Genomic DNA, 18,472 nt, shown 5'->3' on the forward strand with positions numbered 1-18,472 from the left:
AACAAAGTTTGATTGCAGTTAAAACATTTAGTTTATGGTAAAAAGCTGAAAACCGTGAGTCAAATGCATATTTACAAAATCTTTGGTCTCTTTCCTAGAAAATTTATAGTGTGGGAGTTTTAGAATTATAAATCTTGAATTTTGTTTCCTGAAGTGAAATATTAAATGCATTTATTGAATTTGTTTTGATAGGACGTCAGCGGACTTCAGCACCTGTGAGGCACACAAAACACGGGAAAGTACCCCATAAAGTGTCCAAATCTAAAAAGGAACAAGATAAAATGAAGCGTTCACACTCGTCGCCAACACACCTACACAATATGGTCTCCTCTGATGATGAGGGGGAGGGAGAATCAACAGCCGCTGGCCTTCACTCGCTGTCAATCCAGCTGTTGGATTTAATGCACACCCTCCACACTCGGGCCGCCTCCATTTACACGTCCTGGGCCAAGGAGGATCATTCTTCCGAGGAGTGTGAGGCGTTCGATGCTGGTCACAGTTCTCTGTGGGTCAGGTGTTGGTGCCCTCTACTCCAAGGTAAGGATATCTTAAACATTGACTTTGTAAAGAACCTTGTATGGGTCCAGTGACAAGAATATTTCAGCAACTTAAGGGGACTGTATTTATAAGCCCAGAGGGTGAGTTCAAATTGGGCAAAAATGGGAGAGGGAGCATATCTCTGGTAAGATCCTTTGTAAGAGGGAAAGTTTTGTCAGTTTTGTTGGTCATCAGCACAAAGTTTGTCTCAGGCCCGCTGGCCCAACCCTTACCCTCATCGGTCAAAAAATTGAAAATTATATAATATCACCTTGACAATCAATGAAGTCAGCAAGCTAATGTGTCATCTGTTTTTCCCTTCCCTTTGTGAGATTAATTGTATCTAGCTAATTGCTGGCCAGCCATAGTCTTATAGTTGAGATATCCCTCACTACTTTATGAAAAAGCTGTGAAATATCAATGAAATACCCATAAAATTAATATCAAAGCATGCAAATGTGTCAAAAGGATTTTTTTTCATAACTTTGTAATTCTGTAAAAGTATTCTATGTAAAACTCCTTTTTTATGCTACCAAAATTTCAAATGTAATTCTGTAAACGTATTCTATGTAAAACTCCTTTTTTATGCTACCACAATTTCAAATTTTATGCTGTAGATTAAGTATATATGATGAATGAAAATTATTCTCCATATAGAAGAAACGAAATTAAACAAAAGTTACAATTCAATCAAATGATTGAATTTCCCTGCCCTTCTGTTTTAAAAAGAGCTAAAATTTGATTTGACAAAAATTTTGTTGTAGGAATTGCCCGTCTGTGTTGTGATACCCGGCGACAGGTTCGTAGTCAAGCTTTAACATACCTACAGAGGGCGCTACTGGTACACGATCTTCAAACACTATCAGCAGCAGAATGGGAGGCATGTTTTAACAAGGTAATGTATGGAAGAATATTCACCTTCAGATTGAAGAGACTGAGAATAATGTCTACCAACAATTTTGAATCCTTTTGTGATTCTAGACATCTTCTTTTCGATCATGTGTTTTTTGAAGTCGGTGCTCTTGTAGAAGTAGAGAAGCCTTTCCTTAGTTCATTATAAAAGGGACTTTTCATACGGATATTTTAAAAAGAAAACCTTTTTATGTAACATGATAACAGCTCAACAATTGGGCCTTCCCCAAATGACTTAATCAGTTGATAGGATGTTAAACAATTGTATAAAGTAAACTGACTCTTTGGTCACTGACTAAACTGTGTAATTTGAACATTGTATATTTTGCATAAATAGGTCTACTCCACATTTCTGATTAACGCTCAGTTTCGGGCCATTACAAAAGAAACTCATTTCAGGTTCAGCTGCGACTGTTAAACATTTTGCATGAATTGAGTCTCCTCAATCATTTCTGACTAACACTCATATTTGGGAGAACTTTTTTCAAGTTTTTTGTCACAGTATCAGTGTTAAACCTAACAAGATATTTCTGTTGATTTTAGGTGCTGTTTCCACTTCTGAGTAAGCTACTAGAGAATATCAACCAGCAGGATCCGACCGGTATGGAGGAGACACGCATGCGGGCCTCGACACTCCTGTGCAAGGTGGGCCGTCCATAAGCATGACCTCTGACCTCTCATAACAAAGGGTTTGGGGGAGGGGCTTCCATAGGAAAGCAGTATTAGTTTCAGTTTAGAGAGGAAAACCTCCAAGTTTGAAACTTTCCTTAAATTCTATTGACAATGTATTCCAGAGTTAAGGTTTGTTGATGAAACTGGGGCCGGTCCGGATGGATATTGAGGAAAAAATCATCACAAGTTGAAATTGATGAACATGTATTTTTTAAACATTAATTAAATAGTGATATTAATAGTGTTTAACAGATATGGAATATTTTCTTCTGACCTACTTACCTGACATTTTATAATTACAGGTGTTTCTGCAGCACCTAAGTCCACTTTTGTCCCTAAGTACCTTTACCGCACTCTGGCTGACCATACTGGACTTCATGGACAAGTACATGCATGCAGACAAGAGCGACCTCCTGGTAAATTTTTTGATCTTTTTGTTAAAATCAGGAAAAAATTTATAAGATATGGAATATTACAGATTTTGAGTCGGATTCAATACAAATGCAATATAAAAAAATTTATGAGGAAAGAAAATCTTACAAATTATTCTATCTGCATACAGCAACATGTATTCTAACTCACTATTCTAAGCTGAAATTCCTACTTATAAGTCCCCTTCAGGTGAAACTTGGGGGACTATAAGGTTTCCTCTCCCTTCGTCTTGTCCGTATGTATGTAACAACAAACTTTGTCAGTACACTGGCTTTATTTCTTGAGAGATTTTGATCAAACTTCACACAATGATAAAGGACTATAATATCTCGGACTCTTTCTAATTTCCGGGGATTTTTGGTCAAGGTCATCGGCCACTGTTACTATATTTAGCAGGAGCTATTTTTAGCTTACTATTTTACTGGAATATCCAAATAGCTTATTTTCATCACTTGGAAGCAAACCCCCCATCGCTGGAGAAAATGTTGTATCATATGATCATATTCCGAATTATATCCACGTTTATCTGCCATATTTGTCCTCAGCTGGAGGCGATCCCTGAATCACTGAAGAACATGTTACTGGTGATGGACACTGCGGGGATTTTCCAGACCATGGATGGAACAGAGTCCCAACTGTGGAAACTCACCTGGGACAGAATCGACACATTCCTACCTCACCTGCGCCAGGAATTGTTCAAGTCTCACCAATCTGGTAAGTCAAGAGTTGATCGATTTACATTTATTTTTTACAGATTAAAGAACTTCTTATAGTTAACCGTTAATTTCCAAACATATTACCCTCTTCCGGAGGCAACTAGCAGGTAGCAAAATATTCCTTTTTTTTTTTTTTTTTTTGAGCATTTTGTACACATATTTCTAGGCAACCTTTAACAGCAGATTACCAACAGGTAATATACTTCATAAATTTCTGCAAAAGTGACGATTCATTTATTTTTTGGAGATCTTAATCTTGGTGTGCAAGAAGTCACTTAATAAATCATTGTTTACATGTATTGACTGTAAACTGTTAAAATGGTCGTCAGAATTTGAATTAAAAGAGATAAAAACAAGTATATAAATTTGTTCAAATGAATGACCTTGACCTTCATTCAAGTTCACAGGGGTCAAGTGACTTTTTCTCAATATCCAAGAGGCCAAAGGAATATTTAGATGCCTTTTTGCAAACTAAGAAATAAAACTAAACACCTAGTTCATTTTGTGTACACATTTATGGAAAAGAAAACACAAATAGCCCAATTAACGTGAAAGCCTGCGAAAGATATCTTCAGGTGTAATCTATTTGTCATGTAAGACATTTCTGATAATATTTGACATAATTTTGGATGTATTTGTAACAGTGTTTTTAATGTTGCGCAGAAGAAGGAGGCTTGCAAATTAATCTAGAAACTGTTCCTTTTATAAATGTGAATATTTTATTTGTATTTTATAACTAAGTTATTCATTATGTACAGTCTGGCAGATACTATATATGAGATAATCATTTATGTTTAGAATATGTTTATCTATTTTATTGTAACTTTTATCAGTATTTTATATTGCCAAAATCCCAATGGCGGGGGTTGTGTGATCTGTCGGTAGGGATTGGCCCAACCACTCTCGTATTTCTCCCGCTGTTGGGTCTGGGTACATTCTGATTGCAAAATATATTTTTACTCTTCCTCATAATACTGTTTTTAGAAGCTGGAACACATTTATATGATCTATAGTGTCTCATAAGTCACCAAGTGGCTGGATGTTAATATTGGTTTTTTAAGTTATTGTGCCTCAAATACTTATTTTATTATGTAATGTATTAACGTGTGACCATTAAATAAACTATTGATTTGATTTGATTGTAACAGAAACAAAGAAAGTGATTCAGACCCAGCCATTGAGTGAGGTACCTACCCCCACCCCTACAGACGCTCCTGCTCCACCCCCGGGGACTGCACAGGAACCCCAGAGACAAGAGGAGGTACCCCTTGAGGGTGTAACGGTTGTGAATAATGACACAGGTAAAATTATGTGATTTTTTTCGTTAATTATCTAATTAGTGGTTTGATATATTCAGATTAATTAGTTTGCTTACTGTTAATTCACTGCTTCGCCAATTTGTTGACACAAATTTAGCATTACTTAATCAGAATTCTGTATTTCCTTTTTCAGATCTATATATTTTCCGTTTCATTAACTATGATCACAAATTTATAGATTTTATACCTTACTTGAATTGAATTTGAAAAAACCCCAGCTGAAATCATTAATCATACACTTTCAGATCAATTTCGAGATATATAATGTTAATGGCAGTATGCATTTTAATGACTTTTTAAATAATATTTAGAAAATGATCAGGTATATATATTTTGACAATATTATTAATATTTCATTATTATAAATAACTGTTACCTAAAAGACGCATAAAAAGAATTTTTTGAAGGGATTAATATTTATTTATGTTGAGTTAGAAGATATATAATTTTATATATATATACTGTTTAATATGTAATATTGTTGCTGTGAGTTTATATTCTGAATAAATATAATTTTGTTTGTATAGTGGAACTAGGAATATTCACACTCACCTTCTCCATAAAAGACTCATATTGAAGTGCACATGTACCAGGAGATCACGAAAGTCAATATCAATAAAATTGAACTTTGCTTGCTTGATGACCCTGAAAAAGCAGTCCTAAACATAAACTTTATATAATAAAGAGTCTACATTATAATATACTGTGAAAAAATCATTTAATTTTGAATTTTAAAATAATAGATAAATTTTGCAATGATTAAGGGTTTGTTGCCATAGAATGGTGAACTTTGTAGTCATTTTTAATGGCTGGCTGTGTTTTGCTCATGTATATAATTTACAAATAAAAAGATTATTTATAAACAGATGTTTTGCAGGCTGATGTAGACTTGATTAATTTTGTCTTAAAACATTAATGAAGTCTTCAGAAAACCGAATTTCTTAATAATTTAAAAGAGTGGCGTCATGATCAAGACATTCTGTCGTAACATTAGATCACAATATTCCTGATTCCACTGCACACAGAGGTCCTATATGTAACAGTATACTAACACCATTCAATTAATTTACAAGCTTTTCCTATAAAATGTACTCGTTGACAAACTGGTTGTACAATCATGTCGGCAAACACAGAATCATTATCATGGCAAACAGATTTATTATGGATTCAGCTGGTTACATTGAATGTCTCAATGTTGTCATAATTTGTTTTTCTTTGTAATTTATAATTTTTCCGTTTTTTTCTATTTTTAAGACTGATGTTTTCAGTTCCTTTGTAATTTGAATTTAAAGAATATTTTATAGTTGACAACATTTGGCTTGGCCTTTGATGGTCAGTGTCCTTGCAAATTTTAGATATCTTGATTTTATACTTTTCATATAAAGTGTGTGGGGGGGGGAGGTCTGAAAAAACATTACAATTATTGGCCTAAATATTCAAGGCAGGATTATTGTAGCAATGAATTCAAAGATGAGTGAAATTACATATATGTCTTAAATGGAATTAGCAAATTAGTGACATTGATTTTTAAAATTATCATCAGAAGTTTTGAAAATTGCCCATTATTTTTGCCCATTATTTTAAGATGAAATGCTTTTAAAAATCCAGTGTCTTTATTTACCAGACTGAGTATTTCTGGCTTAAATTTCATAGGAAATAATAAGCTGAAAAAAGTTTATTCCATTTATTATACGATAGGAGGTCATATTTCTAATAAAGGATGAAAAATTAAAAAAAATTGAAGGCTCGTACAGATGTAGACATTTATTTTATACATCTGTATAGAGCTGTGTTACAATGTAGGTAGCTGCCTTATTCTCTTAGAAATTGACTCTTTTCTGTATCTGCTCACTAGAATATTATCTCTGAGTGTAACTTTGTAAGTCAGGACATAACATGTTATTGATTGAGGAAAAATCTTCATAGAATTTCTGTAGTAGAACATTCCCTGATCTATCCTTGTGTCTCTAATGGCACACCCACAATGCTTTTTGTAGAAAACAAAATGTAGAATTAAGAAGTTAGCTTGGTCATAATTGAACAGAATGCTTTCAGCACTAAATTAAAAAGAGCTCAAATGAGGTTTAAATTCTGTGAAAATATGTACATTTACAGACCTCTAATTGAAGTAATTTCTTATTGTATAGTCCTGCAGTGAAAATGAAATGCCCATTAAAGTCAGGGATTTTCCTACAATTTTTCAACTGGGTCCAGGGTCCATTGAATTGGGAATTTCTATGCAACAAAATGTGACATTTGGAAAAGCAAAAAATAGTGAAATTCATACAAATTTCAGTTTATCTTTTATGAATATAATCATATTATTTTTTTTCATTTTGTTATCTATAGCTTCTTTTTTTTATTTTTCAAAAGTACCTTAATAGGTCTTTGTAGATAAAACTTACTTAATCATTCAAAAAGTGAGTTCAGAATTGGGAATTTTTCAGTGGCAAATTAGGAATTTTCACAAATTTGTTTTGTAGGGGAATGGGTCCTTTAAACAGACCCTATTTCTATTGTGGGTAAATCTCTGAAAGCTATAGATACTTTTGAAGATATCTATGTCCTGGCTTACAAAGATTTTATTGTATATGAAGTAAAACATGTTCATATTAGACAAAGAAATAAATTGCCCGATATCATTTCAAAAAGTTTACATTACACAGTTCATACTCAGGTCAAAACATGCTTTAGATGTATATTTGAGGGTTGACTGAAAATATGATGACTGTAAGAAATAATCCTTTTAGATAATATTTTGGGTTTAGTTATGAACATGTTTTGCTTTGATCATAATTTGCTTTGTTCTTATAATATTCCTTTGTTCTTGTTCAAGTTATTTTCTGTGATGTTTTCTTTAAACATATGTTTGGTTTGTTCTCAAACTAGGACTTCCTTCAGCTGGTCTGGAGCATCACCCCCCGGGCACTCTGACCTACCCCTACTACCAACAAACACAACAGCCCTCCCCACCCTACTTGCTCCACACCCCCACTCCCCTCACAAACACGCCCCTCCTCCTCACAGAGACTGACGGGGGCACTGCGGCCATGTCCAGGGTACCGCTGTTACTTAACCCAGATATAATGCAGGGTACGCCCGTACCTTATATTTCTCCACAAGTAAGTCCTGTTCACTCTATATAATTGCCTGCAATTGTCATCGAACATTTCTGCACAAATTGCCAAAAAAAAAAAAAGGCCAAATTACCAAGGTTACGGTGAACTCTGACACTCTGCTCCATTTCACTGGTTTGTGGAACATCTTTATTAGTCAGTTAATGAATATTCAGCAGACACGATGAGCTGTAATGAATATTCAGCAGACAGGAGGAAGGGCTGTACTGAATATTCAGAGACAGGATGGGCTGTACTGAATATTCAGCAGACAGGAAGGGCTGTACTGAATATTCAGAGACAGGATGGGCTGTACTGAATATTCAGAGACAGGATGGGCTGTGCTGAATATTCAGTAGACATGATGAGCCACACTGAATATTCAGTAGACAGGATGAGCCACACTGAATATTCAGCAGACAGGAAGGGCTGTACTGAATATTCAGAGACAGGATGGGCTGTGCTGAATATTCAGTAGACATGATGAGCCATACTGAATATTCAGTAGACATGATGAGCCGTAATGAATATTCAGCAGACAGGAAGGGCTGTACTGAATATTCAGAGATAGGATGAGCCATACTGACTATTCAGAGACATGATGGGCTGTACTGAATATTCAGTAGAAATGATGAGCCACACTGAATATTCAGTAGAAATGATGAGCCACACTGAATATTCAGTAGACATGATGAGCCATACTGAATATTCAGTAGACAGGATCGTCCATTTTAAATATTAACTCACTCGGGAGTCTTCTCTGAGCTTTTCAAGTTTTTTCTATTTGAAAACAATAGAAAACAATTTAAAACCGTACAAAAATCAAGAAAAGAATATTGTGAAAATCAAATAAAATTATATATAATGTTAATTATTCGCTTTTAACTTTATCAACTTATAAGCATAATTTGATTATGCATTCGATTTGGTAAATTGAAAGTGGTAATACAAAAAATTCTATTTACAGACAAGATTTTATCATACATCTGCTGCATATTTTGTCACACAATATGTGTATCTACTTGTTCTTCTGAAAGCAATTTCGCTCTGTAAATTTGCTGTTTCTGAATATAACTTCATGAAACCAAATATTTGAAAAGTGCAAGACTATCCTTTTAGAGGTCAGTGTAGGGTCAAGATCACTAAAGATTGATTCGTTTGATGGTTTGTGCTCTGTAACTGAACTGTCTTTTACCTTGACTCCATCTTTTACTTCAAAACTCCAGGATGTGAGGTACATAATGGATTTTCTTTATCCTCAAGTATTCCCCAACGAGGTCTTTCATAAAGAAGTTCAATAAGTTGTGATTCATGACCAGCAAGGGCCTATTTACATGTATACAGAGAAGACAGGTGTTGTATTACAAAGGTTTCTTTCGTCAGAGGTTATTTCAATAATGTATTATTATATAATAGTACATACATTTTATGTTTTTAACTTTTTTTCCTACTTTCAATTTGATAATATAAAAGTGATAAAAGAAGTTTGCAACACTCACCAAGCAATGCTAGTACCCGTATATTAGACACACTGCTTCAATATATTTTTGAATTGTGCTGCTAATTTGATTTGCATTTATTTATTTCACAGTTGTAAATATCCAAATAAGAAAAGACAAGCACTTTGGGGGTAAACAAAAATCCCTAAAACCCCAAACAGTTGAAATGCTTCACTCAAGAAATTTTCATTTTTCGTTGAATTATGGTATAACATAAATTTATCACAACTGTAGTGTAAACTAAATTGAAATTCATAATCTTGATGAATTTAATTCAAAAGAAAATCTCATCAATGTTGTTAGGTTGAATAGTAAGACTTGCTTTACAGTGGGAATACTTACATTTACCTAATATCATATCACTTTTAATTATTTGTATTCAAATTAACTTGATTAACAAGGTGGCGGTTAACTTAATTAACTTATTAATTAATCCCCGTAATTTGCATTAATTCATTTGACAAGTGTTTCACATATTGAAATAGTTAATAGCTTACATGTTATAACATTCTGAGTATAAATTAAAGAAGTAAAAATGATGTACATGTAGTTCAAAGCAAAATTTACTGCCTCCAGTTAATTAATGCAATCAACAGTATGTTGATAATTACCTATCCTTCTTTTTAAATTTATTTGTTAAAATATATGAACTCTTTCAAAAAATAGTTTTTAATTTTTGAAAATTTATGTATATGAATTAAAAAAGTTAAAGAAGAAAGGAGGAAGGGGGATAATTCATAACATTGTATGGTAAATTAACTGAGGAATTCTCCAGATTTATTTTAGGTGGATCATGTTGAATATTGGCAAACTGGACAATTATTCGAAAAACTTGCATCGCCAGTTTTCTCGCCTTCGTAGATTAAACAAGATAAATTGTTTCCAAACATCCTATTTCAGTTGTACATGCAAGATATTGTGCAGATTTAATTTGAGAGAAATTTTCTCACATATTTTCATATTACTATATACTCTTACAAGTACTAAACAAAACTTAAGATTGCTATCAATTTTGTTTTGTAGACCTTCAGTAATAAGTTGGTTATATTTTTGTAGACTTCTAAAAACTGATTCTCTGAGAGGCCAGTTCCTTTATCGACATTACGGCTAGTCGAGCCCTCTGAACTCTCTTCGTTGTCTATCCTGTAGCAAAAGTTGAAGTTATTCTGCTAGTTGGCTTCAACTTCTACATTTTATTTGCATTAAATCCTTTATTCCTTTCTTATGTAAGATATTTTGATTTGGAATATAACAGAAACACTTCAAATTACTATCTGTTAATCTTGAATAGCTGTCGAACAGTTCTCCCCAAAGGATTTTTGACATGAAGCAGTTTCATACCTTAAGGGATTTGGATCAAACTTCAGACACTTAAAAAGAACCAATATCATTAATGAGGGTCAGTAGGGGACATGTATTGCTTTAAATTAGCAATTCTCAGTATACTTATTTAATGTGCTTATTTTGATTTCATATTCCTATTATTGTAAAATGTTTATTATTTTTCATTCAATATAATTTTCCTTTTTTTTAATTTTATATTTTATTGTCTTAATTACCATTTTCTTTTCTTTATAAATGTAAGTAATGATTGTTTAAGGAAACAAATTTTAACTTTTAATTTTGCAGAAAGCAACAGGATTGATGACAGAAAACCCGTGATAAATTCTCCGTCTCATGCTAAATCTACAGGAATCTACCCTGTACACGACGTGTGATACATCTTATGTGATACAGAATTCCATTGGACAGAGAATATGTAACAAGACATGCCATTGGTCCACATTTGGAATCACAATGACAATGGCCATATGAATTATGGAAGACTATCAATATCACAAGCAAAATGTTACACAGCTTTTTATTGGATTCATCAATGACTTGTAACACACAACACCATTGGCTAGTTAGCTGGTTAGATTAAATACTCTATGATTTCCATTGGCCCATAGAAATTTCCCATTCATCGTGTAACATGGGATGCCATTGGCTCAGTTTGATGTTACACTGCTTTCCATTGGCCTTTACAAATCTTTGCCAATGTACAATTGGAAACTGTTGGAACAATCAAATGGATTGAAGGCAAAGGGTTGTCTGCATAAACATTCAGATCCATGTTCCTTTGAATTCTGCCAATGGTTGATAAGAGATTTCTGTCTCATTGAATCAGGTTTCCTATAAAACAGAGTTTACCATTGGACAATTTACCAGTTATTCTTCCAATCAGAGAAAAGCACTAATTAAGCTGTATGTGATATATAACACTGCCAGCCATTGGATGATATAGACGTAAGGCTTTGTTATTATTTGGTTGGCAACGGTACAGCATGGTGATGATGCTATGTGTGAATGAACGCCTAGAAGATTGGTATATGTGTATATAACAAAGGACACAATTGGGCATGAGTGTCTGTCACAAGTCTTCTGATTGGTTGATACAAATTTTATTTCTACATTTAAGACTAACAAACAAATTTCTGTACAGAAAATATTAGCTTGTTTTATTTGTCAGAATAGAGTGCAACACTGCATATATTTTGTTAGTGTCTGGTTGATATATTATAAAACAGTTCCTGATTGGTTCTATACAGAACATAAAACAGTGTGTGATTGGTCACTGTGTATTTGAAATGAGAGACAGCATTTGATTGGTCGAGATAGAATAGACATTATAATTATAGACTATTTGATTGGTCAATGAATGGATTTTGATTGGTCAATGAATGGATTGTAAGGCAGATGTTGATTGATAGATAGACAAGCCCCATGTCATTTTCACAATTGTCTGAATTGAGAGAATTTTCTCAAAAACAACACCTTTCAGCTCAAAGTTTATATTAACAGCTGTATATTAATCATGTATTATATAAAATATTCCTGTAAAATAATTTAATGAATTTTCTAGTACCGGGTATTATTATTCGTTTTTCTCTTGCAAATAAAGGCATATCTTGTAATTGTGATGCATTCTTGAATTAAACTTTATTAGCATTGTTGAAACTCGCGCAGATATCTTCAAATTGCATTTGAATATACATGTAGTATTGGTGGAGATGAATTAGCTGGTTGTTCACTTGACAAGAAAAAATTCTAATACGAAGAAAATTGTGGTGTTGTATGATTGTGAAAGAGTGGTAAGTGTTAATTTTTTAGAGAGCTGGATATAAATGTGTGTCACAGATACATTTCCAAAGCTGAAATAAAGCAGACAAATATTAATTGTTAACTTTTAAGCCACTGCTTTCATTACGAGGTGCCAATTTTATTTTCCTTAGCTTTCCAAGTATAATTAAGTTTATTATCTGTTAATATATCCCATATTAAATATGACGTATAAAAATCGAGTTATGCGGAATTTGTTTGTCCTATGGATGAATATACTTATGTTCCTTAAAGGAGCTGTTTTTTTTCATTTTTGTTTTGTTTTGTTTGTTTTCATTTTTTTTTTTTTTTTTTTGAGAGGAGGGAGGTATATTGATGAAATTTTCGGTCAACAAAAAAAATGAACTGGATATAATTTTAGACAAATATACAGATTTAAACCTGTGTTCTTAGGCAATTGAGATCAGAATATTTTCTGTAAATGTCCACATTTATGGAATTGACTAACTCCCCTATTTTTTTTAGATTTTAGTTAATTAGAATCTTAATCAGTAATTAAAATTCAAAATGTGTTAGCTTAAAAAAAGTAGTTAAAACGAACTTTTAACTTAGTTTAAAAAAGTAGTTAAAACCATCTTTTAACTTTAGATTATTGTGGCTCTTTTTTCTGGCTTTTGGAGTTTCTGAGCGATTGTTAAATAATGTAAACAGTGTCAGGAAAACTGAATGTGGAGAAACTTGGTTTTTACCCAAAATATACAGCTAGAAGGGTGTAGAGTTTGATGTAGTTGGAATGGGAAGGGGTAAAGAAATTCTTTGAGTAACCTGGATAGCAATGAAACAGAGTTCATTTGTGAATTATTTTAAGATAAATTGTACATTTGTAAACTAGATAATGCATGTAAATGTAAACAGAAGAGAAAGATGTGGCTGAAGGAGAAATTGAGCAAGCGTTGTTGGTGAAAAGGAGAACTTTGATTTTTTGTATGTACAAGAAGTTATCTACAGAACTATTTTACACAATAAATGTTCAACTGCTTGTATATAGATCAGATAAATTATTGTTGTTGACAGAAAAAATTGTAAACATGTTAATTATTAATATCAATTATTTTGATTGTTTGTGTTGTGCAATATTTGATTTTATCAAATTTTCCGGTATTGCAAAATTATCCATTTTCTTTTCAATTTTTCGATATTATATTTTTTAGAAATATTTTATCACAGTTTTCAAATCTGCTTTTATGGGCAATTTTGATATTAACATGATAAATCAATCAGATAATTTCACTTACTTTGTTTGAAATGGATCGTCCGAATAAAAAACAGAAACAGACGGGATAAGAGTATAACTGAGCTTAAAATCCAACATAAATCTGGTGACAGTTTTATGGAGGAAGTTAGTCTGGCAAAACAAAACAAAATATTTAGATATAAATTTTGTAATTTTAAATATGATAAGTAATTTCTAGATTTAAATGAATAGATATAAGAATTACAAAATGTAAGATTTTTGCAGTATGAACAGAATTTTATTTTCGGGAAAATTAAAACAACACTTCAAAATTATTTTTCAAAGTTTAATGCACATACAGTATGTGTCATAGCACATACCATTAGGAAAAATTGTTAAATTCTTACAGTTTTGATTTGAAGTTTGTATTGGATTTGCAGTTTACAATTTCTAAAATGTCATGGTTGTACAATATGAATGTATTCCAACGTCAGGGTATTAGAATAAGAAATTATTATTTTCCGTATCCGTAATCCAACCCTTAGTGTTGTTACTCTTGGACAACTAACCCCTCACCAACAATATATCTTCTTATACATTTCTGACAGTAAAAGTGCTTGTTACTCATAAGTGTAGTCCAAACATGCAGTCCACACTGATAATTACCGTAATCATTCGTTGGCCTTCCATTTGGGGCCGCGGTGGCCGAGTGGTTAAGGTGTCCCAACACTTATCACTAACCTTCCACCTCTGGGTTGCGAGTTTGAAACCTACGTGGGGCAGTTGCCAGGTACTGACCATTGGCCGGTGGTTTTTCTCCGGGTACTCTGGGTTTCCTCTACCTCCAAACCTGGCATGTCCTTAAATGACCCTGGCTGTAAATAGTACGATAAACAAAATAAAACCTAAAACCTGGACTTCCATGTACTCTTTAATATATAAAATAAACCTGGTTTAATTCAAAATAATGAAAAAAGAAAGTTTCAGAAAGGAATAATTCTAGAAAATAATTCTAGAAAATTTAGCTTTTTCCAGTGGAGAATTTCCCAAACCATCTGACTGCTGCAAAGTGATAATTAACTTATTGTGTACTTTACGGTAATTGGTTTCCAAGAAATACATTCATTGAATGGCTGTCAGCATGTTACTATTTATAGTTTCATCACATTGTCATATGTTTTGGATATAAAAACGGTTGTGTTCATCTTGAGATTTTAATATTATGAACATTATCTAGTTTTGGTGCCGTATTTATCCACAGATAAGCCCCCCTTTAAAATTTTTGTAGAATCATCAATTTTGAAATGTTAAGTTAAATATGGCTCACAAATAAAGGGCTTATTTGAGGACAAACATGATATCTGATTACATAACTGTTGATTTGTATTCGTGGGTATTTTGTTCATTTTAAAATGTAAAAGAGACTATCTAGGTTTTCCACCATGTAAAATGACAACCTTCACAAGTAGGATAATTTGAAATTAAAAATCTTTTTAATCGACATGTAAATCAATATCAATTTTATTTTAAATCTGTTGCATCATTAAAGTTATGATTTCTCTTTAAACTAATTAATAATAATTATTACTTCATTCAGCTTTGATTGACAAAATATTGATGCAATTTTAAGGGCATATAAGTTTTAAGATTTCTGTATGTATATATGTAAAAAAAAAAAAATCCCAAAAACTGAAGTGTCTTTGTTCGGTTTATACAGGTTTACTGTTCAGTATAGACAGTTCATCTTTACTCAGTTTATTCAGGCAAGTACTCTTTAGTTGGTAGGTTTTACTGGTGAATTATTTTTCACAGGTGTTCAATTTAGACAGGCTTCAGTGTTTAGTGTAGATAGGATGTCACATGTTGGACCTAGTTATTAATGTCCAATCAAACAGCTTAGACTGTTAAGTTAAGTTTATGATGCTTTAATAAACAAACTTTACATATTTCTGCATTCTGGCAAGAATTTCTCTTAATTCCATTGAACTTGTTTATTCTTTAACCTTTAACTTTGACCTATTGTTGGGAAGCTGAATGTTTAACCTTTGACCTCCCAGTTCAACTTTGACTTATTGTAGGGAAGCTGATTGTCCATTGTTCTGAGGTCAAGCTGGCCCATAAAAATGTGTTGTAATTCCTTACTATTTATTATTGTTGATGTTTTGTGTGTACCTGTGATTCTTAATATGTGATATATATGTATATCAAATATTGCACTATACCCAATGTCCTGACATTGAAATAAATTTCAAGGTCAAACTACCAGAAGAGTTTGTTGTATTTTGTTTTGACTACCTTAAGTAAGGATGCTACATAATAATTGGTTTTAAAGTAAATTTGTTGTAGTTATCTCCCTTGAAACTTTCCTCTGTCCTCTATCAAACTTTTAAATGCCTAAACATTTATTTGTATTGATATCAATCCAAGAGCAACTGCCTCTTATAGCTAATATATAATGATGAACTCTCAACTTTACATATTGATTGAAACAGAGATAAACTTGCAAGATTGTTTCATATGTTGAAAAGATTTGAAATATGCAGAAAGCAAAGTTTTTCTGTTTTTAGGTCACCTGAGACGAAGTCTCAAGTGACCCATTCTAATCGCCTTTTGTCCGTCGTCGTCCGTCGTGCGTCGTCCGTCGTGCGTCCGTAAACTTTTTACATTTTCGACTTCTTCTCCAAAACCACTTAACAAAATTCAATGAAATTTGGCAGAAAGTTTCTATGGCTGAAGGTCAACCAAAATTGTGAATTATATGGTCCCCACCCCCCAGGGGCCTGAGGGGTGGGGCCAAAAAGGGTCAAATTGACTAAAACTTCAAAAATCTTCTTCTCTACTCTCAGATATGGTGGAGTCAAACACTCTTTATAGATGAAAGGGTCTTGTGGTGCTTTACCAAAATTGTGAATTGCATGACTCTGGGGTCTCACGTTTTCCCCTGGGGAGGGGGTAAACTTTACTATAGTTTATATAGGGAAATCACATTTTTGACTATTATTTGTTGGATTTGTATTGGAATTCATTCTAACTTGGTTCAAATTATCAGCATGGGATTACAGTTTGATGTTATGTACATGTTGGCCTTGGTTGACCCCCAGGGACTGGTGGGCGGGGCCAAAAAGGGTCAAATTGACTGAAATTTCAAAAATCTTCTTCTCTACTCTCAGATATGTTAGAATCAAATACTCTTCATAGATGAAGAGGTCTTATGGTGCTTTACCAAAATTGTGAATTTCATGACCCTGGGGTCTCACGTTTGCCCCTGGGGAGGGGGTAAACTTTACTATAGTTTATATAGGGAAATCACATTTTTATATTTGTTATATTTCAAATCTCAGGTGACCGTTAAGGCCCTTTGGGCCTCTTGTTGTTTTTTTAGGTCACCTGAGACGAAGTCTCAAGTGACCTATTCTATTCGCCTTTTGTCTGTCGTGCATCTTCTGTCATCCGTCCGTAAACAATTTACATTTTCGACTTCTCCAAAACCCCTAAACCAAATTCAATGAAATTTGGCAGGAAGCTTTTATGGCTTAAGGTCATGAAAATCGAGAATTATATGGTTCCCACCCCCAGCTTGGGCCTGAGGGGCAGGGCTAAAAAGGGTCAAATTGACATTTTTGACTATAATTTGTTTGATTGCTATTGGAATTCATTCCTATATGGTTTACATTATCAGCATGGGATGACAGTTTGATGGTATACACATGTTGGCCCTGACTGACCCCCAGGGGCTGATGTACATTGCTAAAAAGGGTCAAATTGACTTAAATTAAAAAAAAATTCCTCTCAAGATCCAAATAAGGTAAAATCAAATACTCCTCATAGATGAAAGGGTCTTATGGTACTTTACTAAATTTTTGAATTTCATGACCCTGGGGTCACACATTTACCTCTGGGGAGGGGGTAAATTTTACTATAGTTTATATAGGCAAATCACAGTTTTCACTATATTTTGCTTGATTTCTATTTGAATTCATTCTAACTTTGTTAATATTATCAGCATGGGATGAAGCTTAATGGTATACACATGTTGGCCCTGAATGACCCCTAGGGGCTGATAGGCGGGGCCAAAAAGGGTCAGTTAAATTAAATGAAATATTGCAAATCTCAGGTGACCGTTAATGCGCATGGGCCTCTAGTTTATTTTTTTCAAGGACCTGTTTCAGGTTACATTGATTTTTGCCCACTAGCCAATTTAATAATTACCAGATGATATTTGTAGTACTATATGGGACAACCCATGAAGTATGTTTAAAAAATTCAAAAGGTCCCAGGGTCCTGTTCTATGACCATATTAATATAATCCTACATGAGAGTGTGACAGGGTTCCATTTTAGTCAAAACAATGTATATTTAACTCTTTTTTTTTTTTTTGCTTCAAAACGTTATCATTTTCTTTAGAGTGATGTTTACTGCATATCACAGATGCATTTATGCAACAAAAAATATTGATTAAAAAATTACACATTTTTAAGCCAACTTTAAGCCATGTTCACTTTTTACGGAATTGGTACAACTACTTCCCTTTCTTGTGCACCCACAGTATTCGGTAATTATTTGGACCATTATGTTAAATATCTATGGTGAAAATTATAGAAAAATTGGAGCCTGTATAGTTGTCATTTATACAACAATCTGCAGGGAGGTACCTTTCAAAAAGAAACCAAATCGGCAGAGCCTGTCTTACCTGGTCATGTCAAATTTGTTTTGACATCAGCTTATCATTATACAATCAATGATAATGGTAATCTTTGAGATCGAAAAAATGTGTTCACCTTCATGTAGTTGTTCATTTACTAATGTTTATGTTGTAATGTTTTCTGAATTTCTAATCTCTGTGTTTCAACCCTCATGAAATTACAAAATGCTATCTCTGAATTTTCGGACCGAGGGCGGGAGAGTTTTTGCATCTGTTAAATGGACATAATAT

General features: G+C 33.2%; 1 protein-coding gene across 1 annotated transcript in view; it reads left to right on the forward strand.

Moving 5' to 3' along the window:
* Window positions 1–15,802, forward strand: part of LOC117338949 (Golgi-specific brefeldin A-resistance guanine nucleotide exchange factor 1-like) — a 42,883-nt gene extending 27,081 nt beyond the window's left edge. The window contains 8 exon segments of the mRNA XM_033900316.1: window positions 193–537; window positions 1,302–1,432; window positions 1,993–2,094; window positions 2,424–2,537; window positions 3,099–3,267; window positions 4,418–4,570; window positions 7,478–7,710; window positions 10,833–15,802. Coding sequence (XP_033756207.1) covers window positions 193–537; window positions 1,302–1,432; window positions 1,993–2,094; window positions 2,424–2,537; window positions 3,099–3,267; window positions 4,418–4,570; window positions 7,478–7,710; window positions 10,833–10,865 — 1,280 coding nt within the window. The 3' untranslated portion in view covers window positions 10,866–15,802.
* Window positions 15,803–18,472: the final 2,670 nt, after the last annotated feature.

The sequence above is a fragment of the Pecten maximus genome, chromosome 1 (genome assembly GCF_902652985.1).
Source record: "Pecten maximus chromosome 1, xPecMax1.1, whole genome shotgun sequence".
In the NCBI taxonomy this organism is placed as follows: domain Eukaryota; kingdom Metazoa; phylum Mollusca; class Bivalvia; order Pectinida; family Pectinidae; genus Pecten; species Pecten maximus.